General features: G+C 44.5%; 2 protein-coding genes across 3 annotated transcripts in view; one reads left to right on the top strand and one right to left on the bottom strand.

Moving 5' to 3' along the window:
* Positions 1 to 904: 904 nt before the first annotated feature.
* Positions 905 to 3,757, bottom strand: LOC134079605 (fibroblast growth factor 1-like). Of its 2 annotated transcripts, none has more exons than XM_062535700.1 (4): positions 3,496 to 3,757; positions 2,220 to 2,436; positions 1,764 to 1,867; positions 905 to 1,447 (listed from the first exon to the last, which is right to left on the bottom strand). In XM_062535700.1, exons 1-4 carry the CDS (start codon positions 3,517 to 3,519, stop codon positions 1,244 to 1,246), a joined length of 549 nt encoding a protein of 182 aa, XP_062391684.1. In that variant the 5' UTR covers positions 3,520 to 3,757; the 3' UTR covers positions 905 to 1,243. The 2 variants fall into 2 exon arrangements, with proteins under 2 accessions (XP_062391684.1, XP_062391685.1); XM_062535701.1 differs by lacking the exon at positions 3,496 to 3,757 and adding an exon at positions 2,887 to 3,357.
* A 6,577-nt stretch (positions 3,758 to 10,334) lies between these two features.
* LOC134080525 (rho GTPase-activating protein 26-like) overlaps positions 10,335 to 20,987 on the top strand; it is a 65,918-nt gene continuing 55,265 nt past the window's right edge. The window contains exon 1 of the mRNA XM_062537022.1: positions 10,335 to 10,984. Coding sequence (XP_062393006.1) covers positions 10,831 to 10,984 — 154 coding nt within the window. The 5' untranslated portion in view covers positions 10,335 to 10,830. The remainder of the gene's footprint in view (positions 10,985 to 20,987) is intronic.

The following is a 20,987-nucleotide window of genomic DNA, read 5'->3' as shown; positions in this document are numbered from 1 at the left end:
TCCACGAGTTTAAAACGTATGATGTATTATGTAGGTCAATTATCTGGTGCTAATAAAGTGAAAAATCTGCATGCAATCGCTGACTTTCATTTCTACTTACTAACCCTGATTTTGTAAGGCCATGATGCATCAATAGCATAGAAAAATAAAGAACTAGTTCAACATTGCTGAACATAATATTTCAGTTGCACAAGGACGATGTACTTCATTTCCGAGGTTTTTTCTGTGGTCTACTAACGGTCTTCATGTTCTAAAGAACTGGGCAATGAGGATGTGGTCATATTTCCTGTGAAAAGGACACCTTATTCGTTATAGGATCCCATCATCAGTTAATATACATACATATATACAGTATATACAGTATATATATATATATATATATATATATATATATATATCATGAAAATGTATGAATATATATATATATATATATACTGTATACAGTGTATTATGTGTGTATATATATATATTATACTGCTATTTTAAGTCACGTTGATTATTTGATTTGCTTTTTATCATCCTGTCTACATTGTATGTTGTGTGTGGTGTAATGCGTTGTGTACTGTAAGCGGCTGGGACCATGAATTTCCCCTAAGGGATCAATGAAGTATCTATCTATCTACAGTATCTATCTATCTATCTAAATACATTATATAAATAAACACTTCAGTGTTTTTCAACCAGATCAATTCAGGAGTAGCAAAAGGTATAAAATGCCAAATACAAATTAATAATTGCTTTTATTGAAAGTTACATTTGAATACAATATGTATTACTACACAAGAAAAAGGTTGATGCCACCTTTTTGATTGTTTGGTCAAAAATACCATTTGATCCTGGTTTTAATAAATAGCTGACATAATTAAAAATGTATGTTTGTTCTTATAAATTATGTTAATAAAAAAACAAAAAATATATATAAATAACATTATAAATAACTAATATTCTTATACAAAATAAACACAATGCTGATATGCTGATAAGCAGCATGGCTATGCACAGGTTCCCAATATTAGTGGCAGAAGGCAGCCTAATGTACACTGAACACATTCAAATGAAATGTCAGTTATGTGACCTGGCATATGGGCCTACTGGAAATACTGTATGGCATTGGACATTAAATGCATTGTAGATAGCAGTGTAGTGACAATGTTGTACAAAGTATTTACAATGTCGATGTGTGAAGTAGTAGACCATCACTGTAGGGCTCTTGGCGAGGCCTCTTCACAGCCTGCCTTCTGAATCACAGCACTGAACTGCCCCCTTGTGGCCGAGGCAGGAACATGACGCTCTTTTGGCCCAGGCTGGTTTGGGGTCCCACTTTAGCACGGCCATCCTTCTTCAGCCCCACATACCACTGGCCATCTCTGTATTTGTTCGACCTGTACGTGTTGTAGTGGTTCTCCTCCATATGCTCCAGGAAGTAGCACTCGTCATTGAGCGACAGCTGCACAAGATTGGGAAACTCGGATCAGATTATTTGAAACTTTCCAATGCTCCTCTTCAACTTACTATGAATCATAATGCCTACTGAGCATCATTAAACAAGTCAAGACACCGCACAAAATGCTTCAGGAGACTACTACCTCAAACCTGACATTGTGTACCTCATCAGGTATGTTGGTAAGACCATAGTGTTTAACATCGACTTGCAAGTACTTTTTTCATATTAGCCTACTGCTTTTTTTTTTTTTTTTTTTCACCAGTGAATGTGAAATTTAACTCAAAGTTCTAGAAGTGTTACTGAATTTCGAAACACATACCGATCCGTATAGCCGTCCATTCTTGTCCATTGCCAGATAAAGTCCAGTATTATGGCCTTTGATGACCACCACTCCAAGACTGACAGCCTGCACTCTCAACACAGCTGCAGGAAAAGATTAATAAAATGATGAGGATGTATAAGTCAAGGCTACAAGAAAGTTCTACTAAATGATAGGCCTTAAGTTGTATTGCATAGGCCTATAATAAAATACACTTACCTATTATATCATGTTATATTATACATTAAATATTACAGGCCTATTTGTTATATAAAAGTAGGCTATAGTATACTCATTTGAGTTTTTTTAAAATGTTTTATATAATATTATACACATGAAACATATAGCCTATTGTATGCATGGTTGAGCTCACTCATTGGTCAAATATGTCCTTGAGAAGATGTTCTATGCGGTCTATGGTGAAAACACTAGTAATAGTGTAGTAACAATTCTTACTATTCAAGTCGCTTTCGTTTCGACTGCCGTCGACAGTTCCGTCCGGCTGTAATCGGAGATGGTGTCCTCCGTTCTTACAGTAGAGTCTTTTTAAAGCTGTATGGTCAGGATGGCTGGGCTCAAATTTCTCTGGCCCCAAGTGGAGAACAGTAATTTCCCCCTCTGTCATTCTGTAAAGTGATTCAGGACGTCCTGTGCCCGGTAAATGGCGCTGAGGCTGAAACAAAGTCACGATACGTCAATACAGTTATTTCTATTGAGCACCTGGGTCTTGTTTCAGTCATGCCCGAAGTGAGAACAGTAATATATGCAATTCCCATAACACCGCCTTATTATTCGATTACGTAGGCAGACGTGCCGTACATGGCCCTCCGGGTATTGTATTTCCGAGATGCTCGACGATGCCGTAACTGCGCGCAGGGTTCACCGTTATAAACTGTAGCCCTGCCTACTGGTATGTAGCCTAACTGACTCAACAGACAGTAATCGCAGACAGAACGTCATTTTTGCCAAGTCTCAAATAATTGGTGTTGGTGTAGTGCTTCACCCTGCATTTACTTTGTCTGTATTCTTGAAATAAAAAAAAAACAGATAGGCCTAAATCAGACATATTAAATGCCAGGAAAGTCCTCCTTCATTTAGACAAAGTTTAGTCTGTTGAAGTTACCCTGTGTCAAGACATGTCTGGACAAAGATCCCCTCAATGACCAATGTCCCTTGGGCCGCTGCATCCTCAGCCAAACTGTTGACCTCCGGATATGTCATCAGTTCATTGCACTTGATTTCCCAGTGCTGTACAACAGAACACAGCTGTCAGCTGATCAGTACTAGAGCCGAAGGTGCAACAGTACTGTGGCCAGTGCTCTCTGCTCCCCTACTATCTGGTGTGTGTTCAGCCTCTGCCAATCTCCACATCCGGAATGTCTTGGAAAGCCATCAGGGCCCGCTTCAGGAAAATAAGCCACAGGAGGAATGCGAGGCCTACCCACACACACACACACACACACACACACACACACACACACACACACACACACACACACACACACACACACACACACACACACACACACACACACACACACACACACACACACACACACACAGCAGACTGCTTTTCTCGAGTCCCAGGCCGAGGAGAATGAACGCATCTTAACTGGAAATGGTACTGGAGTGCCAGACATATCCCGCGGGGGGAGACGAGGATTCGGGGGTGCGAACACCGGTAGGCTACGTGCAAATTGCTAAAGAACGTCTAGGACAGACAGTGACTTACCAGGAGTGTGAGATGAGCTGGCATGTCCTTCTCGGTCTTCTCAAATAATAACTGAAATTGAAACAATAAGCAACCCCAGGCTTTCAAGAACCCAAACCAACTGTCAAATTTAGCGCCAAAATGTCTCCAGAATATGTCGGAATGAAAAGGTCAAATCTTGTGTGCCCAACTGTAGACTAGCTACTGTGCCCTTCGGGACCTCGGTACCAGTGGCTGGTATTTGTACTCCGTTAGGCTACTCGGAGAAACAGTTGCGTCACTGGCCCCGTGCCCGTAGGCCACCACTGAGCTATATTTACCGTTTAGCTCACTGTGACGGGCGCTGGCGAGGGAGGATTCACCGGGAAACAGGCTGGGTCCCACTCGATCTCCTCTGCCATTGGCTGCTCGAGTGCCCTCTGCCCCGAGAAATATGTAAAGGAGAAACATGAAGACAATACAAGAAACATACGATAACGATGCCTGTGCCATCATTTCAGGAAGCTTCCATGGCAAATCTTACTGTAAATGGGAATGTTGCCGTGTTCTTTAGAATTCACTGCCTGCATTACCTCACATTTGGGCCCCCCACTCCTGCACTTTACAAGGATGTGCTATTAGCCTATTTCAGTGCTTCATACTTCATCAGATGGATAATAACTCATGGTTTGGTCCCCAATAAGGCATTTACTCTGGCTGAATTAAAGGTAGGCTATAGACTAATTGGCAGGAATGGGCAAAAAATCATCAACATGTATTTTAAAATAAAATATTAAATCCCTGGGGATGGGCAGTATTTATGATACATGTATTTGGAATACACATTTCAAATGCAAAATAGCATTTTGTAATTTGTATTTAAGGGTTGAAGAAAATTCAAAATATTGTTTCAAAATACTTCATAAGTCTGCATTTTTGTGTTTTATTCATGGGGTTCATCAGGTCCCTTTCCACAGGTGCATTAATCAAGGTCAAGGACCATGCAGTCTGTAGCCTATTGATAATCACGGTGCTTGATTTTGTACACCTGTGAAAAGGGACTTGATGAAACCCATGAATAAATACTGGCATGTTTGGGTAAAATCAATAGTCTTGGTGATGTGATAAAAGTGCAGACAGAGCAATGAATGTAGGCGCTGACTTAAACATTTCCCCACACCAGTGCCATGAGTAATGTGCAGGTTGCATGCGCGCGCGCGCGCACACACACACACACACACACACACACACACACACACACACACACACAAAGTTTTTTGAAAACTTTACTATCAAAACAATCAGCTTTTTCTTGAGAACTTTAATCATCCAGTCGGAACACATGGAACTGGTTATGCGGTTGCCCTGAAACACATTGCTCAAAAAGTTGCTTCATCTACAGTATCACCTTAAGCAACACAATGAAAAACCCACATTCCCTTGGTATCAATATATAACACCATTTAGCGCTTACATGGTACCCAGTTAGTAAAAAAACAACTGACGGGGGTCATGATCTTACCCGATCAACAGTGTACACACTGCATTATCAATCATTCTGGGCATGCATTGACAATATCAAAGACTTCATTTTTTATATGATGTGTCAATTATTTTAATGTTATAGAACTGCATTGTGTTGCTTTAAAGCCCACATTCTGTAGCTCTTTATAAGTTCGATGGTTAAGTTTGCACTACACGACAAGTTCGGTTTTGACTTTATGAGCACATCTCTGATTCAGTATTTAGGGTGTGAGATGTCAGCATAGTTGATCTGTTGACTGATTGTAGGTTTGTGTTTTGTAGTTTAGCAACAGCCACATGTTTTCCGATTGGATGATTAAAGTTCTCGAGAAACTTGAGGTTGGTGTGAGAGGTGAGTATTTTGATTCTGATTCGTGATTTATGTTCATGATTCATGATTTATATTTTTTTGCCAAAAGTATTTGGCAGTATTTTTAAACTACAAAAATATAGGCTGATACCTACAGTATTTTGATACAAAATATATATGAATTTTCTTTAACAAAATGAAATACTAATGACAAAATATTATTTTGTATTTGAAATGTCAAATATGTATCATAAATACTGGGCAAACTAGATCAGTTGGGAATCTGCATATTCATTTTATTCTTATAAAAAACTGTGAAACTGCATCAGAGGTGTTTAGTATTAGTATTTGAGTTATGGCTTTAATAATTATACTGCAGTAACATGCATCTAGCCAAACAAAGTCGACTCATTATGGCTTTGAGAAGTCATGAAAAGCCAGAAAAAAGAATTTCCACAGCCAGTGGGTTATACAATTGTATACTGTAGGCCTACTGTCAGGTTTGACACCTTTGACTTTATTGTTTATACACATGTGCACGGTCCCAATTGCACAATTACAAAGTATACCATTTTTAGTCATCTGGTCACTGAAAACCGTCTGATTCAGGGAGAATAACTTGTGTCAGCAGATCCAGCGCAAGGGCATCAGACATGAATGATGTCAAATGTCATGACACATTCGTTCCTCGGTGAACTTTATTGGAGAACTACACCCATTGTGTTTTGTTGAGTATTGTTGTATACAAGTCGGTTGACCTCTTATGGGTAAAGTATGCATTCCATTGTAGAGCCTGCCATTTTAAAACAGAGATCAAAAAGGCAAGTGACGGAAGAAACAGGCCTTGGGAGTACGAACACAGGACTATATTTGAAAAGTCATAGGCCTTCTGAACCCTCTCAAACTCAGAATAAGAGACCAAGGGCCTGGTTTGTCAGATGGAACATCCCAAGGGCCCATAGGCCAGACTCCCTTGGGAGGTTCTTACTCCCGTTTCCATATCAACCATGTTCCTTTGTCACTGTCTTTTGGAGAGAATACTGTACAAAAAAAATATTACTAATAAGCAATGGCCAAAAATCTTAATGATTTGTGCTGATCCACAACTGATATAATGTCTTTCATAGGTGATCAAAGACAGACTAGCAGGGACAGTAGACAATGACAAATTGTCACTAGTAGCTCCCACAGGCATATGTAATTGCAAAAAGAAAGAACAACAAGACCTTTTAAGTCAACATTTTCCTGAAAAATGTAGACTCTAAACTGCCCAGTAATGTTAAAAAGCATGTTTATGAAAACTAAAGGTTCATTACTAGTTTGCTGCATCCAGATCCAATTTCACTTATAATAATCCCAGTGAGAGTGTAACTGGGAGCAATAAAAATAAAAGCAAATATGCAATAAAAAGTGGAGACAGGCCAGCTCAACATTGGCAAAGTCACTGAATACAAACAAAAGTATTTTTTATTGATCTTAGGGTCTTTCTCAGATGATAAATGGCAAGGTTACCCAGTCATCCAGCTGCAAAGATAATTTTATTACCAGGATTCAACGAAAAGAAGGGTCTTTAAAGCCAATATACACTTGTAATAACACTTAATGCAGAAGTAAGACATATCAATACAACATTTAAGAACATTCTGAAACCCTTATGCCTGTGTTCCACCTTAACATAGCAATTAGAGTTTCAGATACACTGGAGAAGTGTTCAATTCTTAGTGCCATAGGCAGGGGACTAGCCAATTAACAACCAAGCGTATTTACTATCAGACACAAAGCAACCAACAGAACAACTAAACCTTTGCGGGCAGAAAATATCACCAACCATCGCAAGCATTTCACAGGGTTATCAAGCAGGCATCTTCCTTCATCTGTATTTCATTGAATTAGGCCCATGGCACGTCCAGAAGGCACAGAACAGTCCAGAACAGTTGTGCCAGAACAGTCCCAGACCCACAACCCTCCACACTCATGATGGGTCTCCTTCCAATTACACAGAATTGTAATGTTTTGAGGGTTTATCGAGCCTTCTTCTATTGCTTCAATTCGGTCTTGAACTAGACCATGCCACCGTTAAAGGTGTATAGACACTTTCAGCCACACGGTGGCAGTAAAGACCACTGAACCGTGGCCTCAGACGGCAAGGAAGATGTAGAAGCACTCTTCACTCCTCGAGGGAAATTACAGCAAACTCTGCAATTTCCTCCTGCTGAGACACAGCCCATGCCTGTGGACACATGAGCGAAACGTCCCCCCCCGATGCACTTGTATCTCTTTTCACATGACACCCAGGGGGGGGGGGGGGGGTAGAGAGATATTACAACTCTCACTGTATGACAGAGGAGGAGGATGTGGAGGAGAAGAAGGCCCGGGGGCTATGACAACAAAAGTAATGGAGGCCTCGGTGAAGTTCTCATGTGTCAGTCTCTCTCCCTCCCGGAGCTCAGATGGACGGCGTGTGAGATCATGGCGGGAGAGCGAGCGGAGACTGGTGTGGGCGGGCGGGCGTGGCACGGCTCGGCTCCCCTGATGCTGCGTGTGTGTGTGTCAGCTCTGATGCTGCTTCCTGTGCTGTGCTGCCCTGATGCTGCGTGTGTGTGTGTGTGTGTGTGTCCGCTCTGATGCTGCTTCCTGTGCTGTGCTCCCTCGAGGCTGTCGCCGGCTTGCTTCTTGTTTCTGTCGTTGTTGTTCCCCGGGGAGGAAAGCTGTCGCGCGGTCGTCCACACAGCTTGATGCTGGCGGAGGACAAAGCCTTCTGTGTCCCCCGGTCCAAGCTATTCCCACCCCACACACACACATACACACACACACACACGCCACCCTAATACTGGATCAGGGCCGGCTATCATGGTTGAAGAATGTGGATCCTTTGTGTGTGTGTGATTCAGTGTGTATGTGTCTGTGTGCGTAAATCTGTATCTGGCATGTGCCTCTGTGGGAATGTGTCTATGTGAGTGCATGTTCGTATGTGTGTGTGTGTGTGTGTGTGTGTGAGAGAGAAAGTCTGTGTCTGGCCTGGGTCCCTGTGTGAGTGCCTGCTTGTGCACGTGTGTGTGTGTGTGTGTGTGTGTGTGTGTGTGTGTGTGTGTGTGTGTGTGTGTGTGTCTGTGTGTTTGGGGGGGGGGGGGGGGGTCCTCCCAAGTGTATAGTCTGATGTCCGCTGGTAACTTGCATTCTCCAGGAATGACTCACCACTAGTGAAGTGAAGTCCTGTCTGTCCAGCTTTCCCCCTTCAGCTCGTCCACCAGGAGATGACAACTCTCCCACTTTACATGGAATTGCAGTGACGTTGTGGATGGGCTGGTCAAGCTCAGACCATTCTCCATCTTTGAATCTTTGAACCGCTGTGTCCCAAATACGGTAAATCATCTCCCACTGAGGATGAGTGAGTAATCAGGAGTTAGGTGTACAGACCCACATTATACACCTACAGTTCATTCATTTGGATTTGCAATGGGCGTGATGCTACATATTCATATTGTATACTTGTATGTATACTGTGTGTGTGTGTGTGTGTGTGTGTGTGTGTGTGTGTGTGTGTTGGTGTGTGTGTGTGTGTGTATCATGTATGTAGACGTTTTGGGAGGTGCAGATCAAAAATACTGTTATTTCAAACAACACTGAGCCGAGACACTGTTGTGGGGCCTCAATAAGACATTGTTTTTGTTTTCGGAAATGAAAAAGGAACCAACAGACACACAAAGACAATGGTATACTGTAAAATAAAGAAATGCTTATTGTACTCAATGTCTTTCTGCTCAAACAATGATGAACTCTCTACTCCTTCTACTATAGGGAAGTGAAAGAAATAACTGTACAAGTGAAAGGGTATGACCACATTTTTAGCAAATCTTTGACCTTAAAACACTAAGCTACATGTGTTTTGGAATGACTACCTGTGGGCTGAACCACATCTGTAGTGACTCAACCTGTTGGAAAGCACTGTGCAGTAGGCCAATATAGATAGAGCCTTGACAAGCATTTGTGATCAATACCAGATGAATCGAATAAGAATAATAAAAAAAATAAAAATAAGGCACATGAGACTAAGTATACTGTGTGTGTGTGCTATCATGTAAACCAATTACGCGGAAATACCCCAGGCGTGGGACATGGCTTTTGCTCAAAACTAGACTCAGAATGCCAGTACACCCCAATTGCCATCACAGACCGAGGCGGCTATTCACTTTTTTTTGGATAGCCTATTCCCATCGGTCCAGCTGCAGTAACTGTATGAGAGAACTATAGATCACTGTGTTCCAGAGCAAGCCTGTTGTTTCTCTATTGTTTCTCTCTCTGGCCAGAGAGGAGGGGGTGTATTTTTACAGCAGTGTCAGCTCTCTCTTGATAGTGGCCCACATTAAACGGACAAAGAGTGACAGTGGATGACTAATAGTGCATGTTACACATTAATAAATGAGAATGTATTCTGAAGGCATAGCTTGGCATAGGAATCTTGAAGAGCTCTACAAACACACACTCTCTCTTACACACACACACACACACACACACACACACACACGCTTCCCTTTTTTCTTGTTTCTTCTTTTTTCTTTCTGAAAGGAAGTTGCATGCCTATTTCTGAGACGCCTACCCACAGAAAATAAACCTCAACCATATACATTTTTTTAATTCCTGGCTAAAAAAAACTTCCTTTCAGCAACCTATTCACAGTTGCATCCCACTAATGAAGAAATGCTCAGAAACTATTCTACAAAACCTTCTTCTTGACAGAACGCCCCAGAAATGGTGACAAATGCAATCAAACAAAAACACTTAATAAAGTATAACAGCAATGACTCAAGCTCCAGAAAGTTCATTGTAAATCAATAAATCGCTGTCTTCGTCTTCTAGGGTTGCCATTTAAATGCGGATGTGTATCTATTCATGCTTTAGCATAGCTACATGAATTCCCCGCGTTGAAATGACATCATTGTTCTTGACCAACCAATCCTTTTGTGACCGATCCTACTCGGTGCGCGACATCCCCTCTCAAACCGCTCTGTCATGCTGGAAGGCCATTGGTCGGAGTCTGGATCAATCACTCGATAATCTGGTTCAGGGTAGGTTGGTACAGGCGCCAGTGCTGAAGAAAGAGCTCTACGTTTTAAACGCCCAGGGAGGATTCCGCAATTACCGCGTTTCGCTTTTTCCCCCTTCTTCTTCCTCCCCGTGCTTGGGCAATATGACGTTGTCATGAGGAATGCAGTAGTTTACCTGCAATCGCGGACAGCCTGGACATAAACATCCACTAAGCACTTTTGCCACACAGTGGCATCGGCTTCGGTTTCTCCCGATTTGAAATTCTGCGATGCGGTTTGGAATTTTTCTTTTTTTCTATTAGCAGCCAGATCCTCGTTCGCTAAACAGTGGATGTGTATAGAGTGCTTCTGAGTATGTAGAGTGCACATTGCTAAGTTAAAAAATACATCTACTTTTGGCATTCGGTCCTGTGCTTCTGCTGGTGGGGAGAGCATCATAAGCCAAAGGTTTCTACCTACTTCGAAGACTTTGTTGTGGCTTTTGGACAGCGCGCAAACATGGGATTGCCTGCTCTGGAGTTCAGCGACTGCTATCTGGACAGTCCACAGTTCCGAGACAGGCTTAAGTCTCACGAACTGGAACTGGACAAGACCAATAAGTTTATCAAGGAGCTGATCAAGGATGGAAAGGCGTTAATCCAGGCACTGAAAAGTAAGATAATCCCCTACGTCTTTTTTTGGCATGAAGAGGTAGATGGAGCTTTGACACATGACATCGCGGGGCATCGTTTTGCACTTTGTTGTGTCGCCTGGCTCTCTCCCGTAGCGGCGTAGACAGGCAATCCCGATGGGACTGTCTCAAACACACTGTCCCAGCTCGGTCGTCAATTGGAGAGTCAGGGAAACAGCTAATGGGGTGTTCTGTGCTGGGGTACAATGTTCTCATGTTGTAGGTTAAGTTGCCTAGCAAAGGATTAAGTTTGCGTTTGCGCAGATGCTCTTGCTACCTGCCTCCGTTTTAAAATCCAACCACGGCACGCCACCGGCGGGGATCTGATAAATAATGTCTCACCTCTTCACAGTATTTACAAACATTTCATTACAGAAGTTATTGGAGCTGCCCAAACATTGGTCACCTTGTTAGCTTATGGTTCACCGCTGTTACATACATTACCTGAAATTTCCACCACCCTCCCAGAGGATGTACAAAACAAACATGACACACACACACACACACACACACACACACACACACACACACACACACACACACACACACACACACACACACACACACACACAAAGAGAGAGAGGAGTGAGAGGAAGAGCCAAAAGCTGAGCTGAGCAGCAAGGCAAACTGAAATGCTCTGCTCTGCTCTGACTTAGGGAAGTGTTGTAGCCTACTCTTATGTCAGGGGCTTCCAGACATGAAATGAATGGTGAGGTCAGATGGAGCCTGGAGCTGCTAGTGGCATCGCACCAGTGTGTGTGTGTGTGTGTGTGTGTGTGTGTGTGTGTGTGTGTGTGTGCGCATGCTGATCTGATTCACTGAAGCCACTGAGTGAATTAGTCCGCCGTCCTTTGTGGCCATGCAGGCATCGCTCCTGCCAAGTTCCTGACTTTGCTAAAGGGCAAATCCCCGGTGTTGCTTAACTGCTTAAGGGCACCAAGCCTTGCAGAAGTAATATATGACAACCATGGCATTGTATCAGTGCGAATATAGTTTGGTTGGTGCCTTCTTGGGCCAAATATCCATCTAACTGAATTCCAGTTTCACACTTAAAAAGAACCTTGACTGTCAAATGGTGACCATGATAGGTTCTCTCCCCTCTTTCTCTCTCTCTCTCTCTCTCTCTCTCGCTACCTCTCTCTTTGTCAAGCAGTTCCTCTGTCAGTTGTGGGTTTCGTGACATGTTAACTTGTCCCACTCCAGGCTTTGCTGAGCAGCAGAAGCAGCCTCCATCAGTGGAGTGGCTGGCCGACGTGACTGGTGTTTGGTGGTACACACGAGCCATCCTGTCATTAGCCAGCCCTGATGAGAGCTCTCAAGCCCCCCAAACGTCAGACGTGACATTGCCTTAATTACCCCAAGAAAGTCCAAATTATGGGGTTTGCCTTTGGCTCCACACACACAGCAAATAGTGCTCTCGGCTTGATAACCTCGTTAAGCCTTGAGAGGCTTGCGTATGTGACGCCTGAGTGCTGACAGGAGTTGACCCCCCTGTTTTTTTCTTTTCCACCATCTTGAGTTGGACTTTCCAATGTGACACAAATTGTGTGGTTTTGTGCTTAGCCCACCACTGGAGTGCTATAGCACGGTGGGTCATTGAGGTCTCTCAGAGCGATGAGGTACGGCGATTATTACAGCTGACTGTACAAGGTCAAGTTTCGTAGCCGCACGTGGTGGTTTCCTGTTTTGCACTGTCTTGCCTCTTTTGCATCCAGGGAGGCACGGTGTTTTCCTAAAAGCCCAAACATGCCAGGCTCATTTCCTTTCTGAAAGTGCTACTAGAGCGCTTTGCTTCCCTCTGAGGAAGGTGGTTGGACAGGTGCTGTGTGTGTGTGTGTGCGTGTGTGTGTGTGTGTGTGTGTGTGTGTGTGTGTGTGTCCATGTGCGTGTGTGTGTGTGTGTGGGGAGGGCACTGAGAGGTGATGCCATCCGTGTCTGAGGCGCTGGAGAGACAGATTTCTGCGACTGCCGGCGAGGTCTGGACAGGAACTTGCCGCCCGTGTGTGTCTCTGACGGGAGTCTCAGGCCTGTCAGCTCACACACACTGCTGCTGACTCACCAGACGCACCCACACACACACACACACACACGCACACACAGATACCCATGTACACGCAAAACACACTCAGACAGACATGCGCTCTCATGCACGTTGTGAGTGCCCCAGTATATTTCTTCTCTCTGATCTTAGTCTTCTGAAAAGACCCAAAGGACATATCCAAACAAGGCTGGCAGATGAAAGACTTCAAATCGAAACCGAATAGACAGATACTAACTGCCCTGTGTGAAATAGATTAAGACTGATAGTCTCGTCAGAAATGTAAACAATAGCTGTGAATGGTGGAGGTGAATTTGACCAACGTGACCTAGTACTGAAGCCTTTTATGTATTTTTTTTTTTCAGATAGGAAATGTAAGACTGAATCAATAATGCCTAATGGGAATTGAATAATGGCTAATGTAAGCCATGAGCCATTCAATTGCTTGATTGGATTTCCCCCTAAATCAAACCCCAGTTGATGTACATGTTTTAAAAAGGTCACAGAGTGTGTAACAAATGTGCTTTGCTGGCAGTGTGTGTGTGTGTCTGTGTCTGTGTGTATGTGTGTGTGTGTGCTTATGAATGCACATGTGTGTTAGTGCGTTTCTGCATGTGTGTGCATGTGTGGTGGTGTGTGTGCAGGAGCCTGTGTGTCGAGTGCTAATCAGTGTATGTGTGTGTGTGTGTGTGCCACTGCTGTCAGTGTGGCTGATGGATGGCCCAGGGCCTGTCAGTGAGCTACCCCAGTGTGACGAATGCAGACTGGGAGACTCGGCCGCGGGGTCGCCCCCTCTCCTCCAGGCCTGGGGCTTTCTCTGGGAGAGAGGCAGGGCCAGGGGAGGAGGCCAGGGAGAGAAAGAGAGAGGGAGACAGGGAGAGACAGAGAGAAAGAGAGAGGTGGACGCATAGAGAAAGTGAGAGAGAAAGAGAATGAGATTTGGACACAGAGAGAAAGTGAAGGAAAGAGACAGAAAAAAACAGGGGTGTTATTTCCCAAATAAAGGAATTTTGAAGGGGTTTGACATGCCATAGAATATAAGCGACATATGGACGATAAAATTGACAAAATCAAAGTGTGAGAAGGTCTGTTAATCTGTATGGAGAGAGTGGCAAAGGGACGGCACCTGCACCAGTCATACTCACACTGGACACCAGAGGAGAGCAGCAAGGGATCTGCAGGGGGGAGAAACACTGGCTATCTAATATGGCAGGTTACTATGAATGCCTGTGCAAGCATTTTCTTCAGTGGGGGTGAGAGAGACCCAGATAAAGTAGAAAAGCCTTGGGGGTGAATGACAGAGTGTGTGTGTGTGTGTGTGTGTGTGTGTGTGTGTGTGTGTGTGTGTGTGTGTGTGTGTGTGTGTGTGTGTGTGTGTGTGTGTGTGTGTGTGTGTGTATGTTGGGGGAATCACCCAGTATGAGGGCATCCAGCTGAGTGCCTGGGCTGAGAACAAAGAGAAACAATGTGCGTGTGTGTGTGTGTTTGTGTGTGTGTGTGTGTGTGTGCATGGTGTGATGGTGTGTGTGTGTGTGTAAGTGCGAGTGAGAGTGTACATGTGCAGAACCAGGGGGAGGGGCTATTCCCAGAGTATCATACTTACAAAGGGTATCGGTGCGCGCGCGCATGTGTGTGTGTGTGTGTGTGTGTGTGTGTGTGTGTGTGTGTGTATACACAGAAATGGGGGCATTCCTTGTATTGCTCCCGTTTAATCTGCGCTCCGTTCTCGGGGCTCGTCGTCTCACACACGACCGACCCTCAGACCTCGACGCCCCCAGAGGTTTGTGCACACACACACACACACACACACACACACACACCCTCCGATGAACAAATCTGTAATAAAGAGATTATTACAGGAGGGATTATCATGTCCGACCATCCTAATAAAGACACGCAGACGTCCAGTCCAGTCCAGGAGGGGTCCAGCTGTTGTGGCCATGTCCTTAAGCCACGAGCTTAATGAGTCTTCCCAATCCATAATGCATTTTTCCCCCCTTTTTCCCTTTCGCATCAAACACCATTCCTGCGATGCCGAATGTAGGTCAATTATGGAGCGTGATGCACGTCACCACCACACACCATAGAAGCCATGTGTTCGTGTGCTGTTTGTCTCCTTCTTATTTGGCTGTCAAATCCATATTCAAAAGCCACAGAATGTGTGGTATGGGTGCACCTTACTTTGTTTTTTCGTAGAGCGTTTTTTCAGTCTGCTCCCCCCCCCCACCCCCACTTTCTTTTGTGTTTAATTAATTTGTCCCTGAGCAACACTACGCTAATTGAAATTCAAAACCAGCCGCTCACACGCAGGGAGCCACGCTGCACTGCCTGTAGGCCTGGCGGAGATGGAATCCTTTCTTGAGTGTTTTCGCAGCCGCCGAAATGCTGCTTGGCGTCGACGAGGACAGGCCAATATTTCACACAGACGCGGCAGCAGACGTCCACTGTGGTTCAGTAAACACGAGCCTGTCAAAGAGTACAGGGCGATAGAGAGAGTCCTGTTAGCTTTGTGTTAGCGTCGGTTTTTTTGGAGCAGGAAGAGGATACACGCTACAGTACGTGCTCACCCCACACACCACCTCTCACGTTATTTTTAGTGCCTTGAGTGTGAACGCTGCTGTGGTCGGTATAACAGGCCAGCGGTGGCCAGCACAGTGACGAGTTCCTCTGGCCAGTTCAGTCGCGGTGGGGAAGGCAAACTCGGAGCCCCCCGGGGTGTGTGTGGTGTGTTTGGTCCTCTGAGAGACGGGGGGGTTAAGTGCACTAAATCACGTCTTCGTCTGGCCCTCGGCGTTCGTACTGGCATTGTTTGGAGGGGAAGCACGTAATGGAAAAGGGCCCTCACCGGCATCACAGGCCTTTCCGAGAAAAAAGTGTCAAGTCCGTTCAACTGAAGGAAGTGTTCCTTAAGAATTCTCTCATAACAAGGCATCGACTACTACTGAAAATGATGAGACATTGTTCATAGGAATTTCAGTTATTGACTACACACACACACACACACATACACATACACATACACACACACACACATACTGTAAGTAACGGCACACACAAACATATACACATACACATACATACACATGAATGACTACACATACACATACACATACATGACTGAGTACACACACACATACGCATACACATACACATACACACACATTAAACTGTCACAATGTTGTACTTCCCTTCTCATTAAGTCTTGTGTCTGAACTCTTCCCTGACCAGCCCATAGTACCCAGTCTGTCTGCCAGAACAGCACTTTCTCTCGATCGTCTTGCCATTTAATCTTTTTTTTCTGTCTTCTTACAAGGACGTCCACACCCAAAATGTGTCCAGAGATCAGTATCTTGTGGTACAGTTTTTTGAGAAGTGTGGAGGCCTGTGGTCTAGGTGAGAGTTGAGCTGGAGGTGAAAGTGGTAAAGTGGAAGCTTTCAGGGCCTCAGAGATACTGGGGGTCGGGGGTCGGAGGTCGGAGGTCAGCCAGAGGGTGGGTCATAGCTGACCATGAAAATGACCTTTCTCTCCACACCTGTATGCCACATTCTGTGGGAATTCTCTCTCTCTCTCTCTCTCTCTGTCTGTCTGTCTCTCCTTCTCTGTGTTTGTAGGTATGTGTGATGGAAAAAGTTTGTAACACATTAATTTGGTTTATCCTCGCAGTTACTTCAGGCCTCATCTGACCTTAGCGGCTCCGGAAATCAAATGCCTGGACTGATGGCAGGTCAGCAATGGCTCAGGCTTGTTTTCGTAATCCAGCAAATTGCTTTACTGTGTGACCCGAACACGATCCGATTGGAAACAAGTACGGAAAAAACAAGGCGGTCAGCAAATTTCACAGGAAATTACGCTCGAGGTTCAACGGGCTTATAGGTATCCAAATCAATATGTTGACCTTGGCCAGGCAGAAAGAGGGAAAATGACCAAGTTAGCTCAGCATCAGAATGCGCTGACATGGACGTTTCCCAGTGACTGCTGTAAAGTTGGTGAGGTAATGCAACCATGTGACGCAGTCATGTGTCTTAGGGAGCATCTGAGGCCACTGGGCTAAACGGACGAGACGCATGCAGAAAACATACATCTCCATTTGACATAAAAAGCAAAGGTCAACAGTGAGGAAGTTCTTCCTAGGTCAAAAGCTCTGTCTTGGGTCATTCGTTATTATGATAGTGTGTGTGTGGATGTGTGTGTAGAATGTGTGTGTAAATGTATGCCCATGTCGTCCATGCGTCAGTGCTGTGTATGCTTATGTGTGTGTTGGTGATTATGTCTGTTCACACATCAGTATTTGTGTGTGTGTGTGTGTCTGTCTGTCTGTCTGTGTGTGTGTGTGTGTGTGTGTGTGTGTGTGTGTGTGTGTGAACGTGGCTCTCGTTTAGGTTCAGTCTGTTTTACCAGTATACTACAACCATACAGTAGTCCCCCATGAGATAAACCTTCTGACAAGAAGTGTCAACTCAAGAGTATTCCAAACAAGTGTCCCAGGGCCTGCGTTCATCACAGCAGCTCTCTTTTAAGAGGCAAAGTTCAGAAGGGTTAATGCTGTTACATTTTACTGGGTGCAATTTAAGCACCTGCTGTGATGGAGAATGTGCTCCCGTAAACTACTAGTCCTAAGTGCCTTCCTTTAAAGACCCAGATGAATGATTAAACACACTCACCCCCCCGTCTAACAGTGTGTGTCTCTACTGTGTGTGTGTGTGTGTGTGTGTGTGTGTGTGTGCATGCGGACAATGGTTAGTTAGGAGATCAGCACCTGAAAAGCCCCGCTGCTGTCCTTGTTGGTGATGTGGAATCGTGCGGCTAGTAATCCTCCTCCTGAGCCCATTAGTAATGAGCTAACGCTGTCGCTGCTCTAGTCTCAGGTACTGTAGTAGTGGCCGTCAGTGCAGCTGTCCCCACCGTCTCCTACTCATTATTGCGTCTTCATCCACACTTAACTGAGCAGAGTTCCTGTTAGAGGTGAACTAGCTTAATTTGCCTTAACCGATCAGCTTCGGAGTCATTAGAATGGTTATTTGATTTATCGGAGTGATTATTTGCACCCGGGTGTAAATAGTGGAATGGAGGCATTTTCTTATTTGCACCCAAACCGGAAATGCGTGCTATCCAACATAGCGGGACCATCTTGGCAGGAGATGGCCTACCTAAATCTAACAAGTTAGGATTATTAAAACTATATTTGAGATGGTAAAGTGGTGCTAAATTTCCACAAACTTTATTCAGTGAACGGGTAAAGCCGTCCGTTTGCAAGCACAATCAAGAAACACGATCTTTTTGTTTTGTTTACCGTTACCTAGCAACCCCAACAAGTGAGTCAATAATTAGTATTCTACCCTTCTTCGACGGGGCACAGTGCAGCGGTAAAGAGGCTGCTTTATCATGCTCGGGGTGCTGGGTTCGAACCTCAGATTAATTTTTTTTTTTTGCCTGCCAAAGTACGCACCATGACTTCTTTTTTCTTAGATGACGTTACCTCGCGGCAAATAAGAGTTTGTGCTTTTTGAACCTGTCAAAGATTTACTGGTTTTATTTCAGTTATGAGTAGAGTTAAGTAGAAGTAGGCTTCAGTAGTTGTTAGAAAGGTTGTGTTTTGACTTTGAGCCCCCAACGCTGCCTGGAAGGCGCTTAGGCGTGGGTTAAGGTTAAGGTTAGGGTTAAGGTTAGGTTAAGGTTAGGGTTAAGGTTAGGAGTAGGATTAAGTGTTTTTAAGTCAACAGTGGCTGCGCTGCCTGGAATACAACTCAGAAAACAACTCTTTAAAGTAGCTTGTCTTTGATGAAGCTACCACATGACCACTCATTACCCTAATATTTGTATAATCACTTCCAAGTAACCCAGACATGGCAAAACAGCTAAAAACTGTTCAAAACTATTAGGCCTAGCCTACTGTAGAGCTGGTAAATACACAGGCCTATTGACAGAGAACATGGATGTTAGACATCGGGTGTAAATAGTATTGTTGATTATTACACTATTTACACCCGGGTGTAAATAGTAATGTTGATTATTACACTATTTACACCCGGGTGTAAATAGTAATGTTCATTATTTACACCCGGGTGCAAATAGTCTCTGCCTTGATTTATTTCGGGTTGAATGATGGCTGTCTCGCTTCCCACTATAGCGCCTGTGAGTGGAAAAAACACACTTGCAAGTCTGTGCCACCACGGGGTCGGTGGTACTGACAAACAGAAAGTCTTCAGCCTCGCAATCATGCTCATGAAAAGGCAGACTGACAGATTGAGGAGTGTTGTAAAACATACACGCTAAAGCTGTAGGGGAAGCTCTGCAGAGAAACCTGCAAGTGTAGAACGAGAAAACCGTGAAGAAATCGCTGAACCTGCATAGCTTTAGTTATTTTATTGGCCTGTTTATTATAGGCCCTGTGTCAAGACCGTTGATATCAATTAATTGCCAGTTACTGTGAAATAAGCTTCAATAAGACTATCATAGCATAGTTCCTCTTTAAGTAAGGAGTTACTTATTTTACATTAGTGTGCACTAATACTTGTTGAATAAGTTGACATATAACCTCATGTTCACATACACATTCATGTCTAAAATCATATCATACGTCCATGCTATCATTTGTGTACTCTTATATTAACGCCGGACACCCGTGTGTGAAGTGACCGACTGCTGGGCTGCCGTCTAAGTGCCCAGATTAGGCTTGGGCTCTGGCAGCATATCAGAGAACTATGATGATTTTTACCCTTCACACTGCCATTGAGTGATTTGAGTAGGGGAGAGGGTGGTGTGGTGCACGAGTGGATCATATTGCCTAAGTGGGGAATGCAGAAGCTTATTGGCCCTGGTTGCTGTAGCTGTAAATCACATGAGTTAATCAGTCTGGAGTGTGAAGAATGACTTGTAATCAAAATCTTTATGACTTGTTTTTGATTGCACTCTCATTTGACATTTCCCTGATTCTTCATTACGGCGAAACACATTGAATGTTTGTGTGCTCGTGTGAGTGTGCGTGCATGCGTGCGTGCGTGTGTGTGTGTGTGCGTGTGTGCATGTGTATGTCCGTGAACATGTGTGCTCCTGCATGTTTGACTGCGTTTTATTTCTCCAAAATGCAATTGGGCTTGAATCTGTCCCAAGCAATGTACAATAGTGTAGGAGTGTTTCTTGCTGCAGGTGTGTGTGTGTGTGTGTGTGTGTGTGTGTGTGTGTGTGTGTGTGTGTGTGTGTGTGTGTGTGGATGCCTTTCATTGCTGTCTCTCCCCTCAGAGCAGCGGCAGCTGTGCGCTTCATCAGGAGCCAGTAGTGCAGATGCTCTCCATCCCGACTCAGCTTTTCCCACTTCCCCTCCCAAACTACCTCCCTGGGAAAGACCAGCACAAGGAACGACTGAGACACAGGCGAAGGGAGTGGAGATGAAGAGAAGAAAAGAGAGACAAAATTAGATAGATAGAACGATAAATAGATAGATAGATAGATAGATAGATAGATAGATAGATAGATTGATAGCTAGATATATAGATAAAGAGTCAAGATAGACAGAATGAGCGAATCAAAAGGTCATGGCTGCTTCTTAAGTGGCTCCATTTAATTTCATCAGCATTGTGGCCAGACGTCTTTGTGTTGTTTTCTATTCTTCTCTTGTGATTTGTCTCCGCGGAGGAGGGGAGCTGAGCGGTGGTGGTGGGCTGCCCTGTCACAGGGTCATGTCTTGTGAGCGTTACTCTTTGTTTTGCGCCTGATTGCTCCGGCGAGGGCCTCGTCAGTGCAGACGCGCGGCCGTGTGATCATCAAGCTGGAATCCCAGCCATCTGCACGACGCCGACCCACCGACCAGACGCTCCGCTCCGGAACACTCTAGAACATCCATCTGCAGGACTGGCCTCCGACAATATGGGGACGGCGAGGGGGGGGCAGGGGAGGGGGGTTGATTTTATAGCTTGTATCGTGGCATGTATGGTGTCTTTAGTCAGGAT

This window comes from Sardina pilchardus, chromosome 5 (genome assembly GCF_963854185.1).
Source record: "Sardina pilchardus chromosome 5, fSarPil1.1, whole genome shotgun sequence".
In the NCBI taxonomy this organism is placed as follows: Eukaryota; Metazoa; Chordata; class Actinopteri; order Clupeiformes; family Clupeidae; genus Sardina; species Sardina pilchardus.
This window is presented reverse-complemented; position numbering and strand designations above follow the sequence as displayed.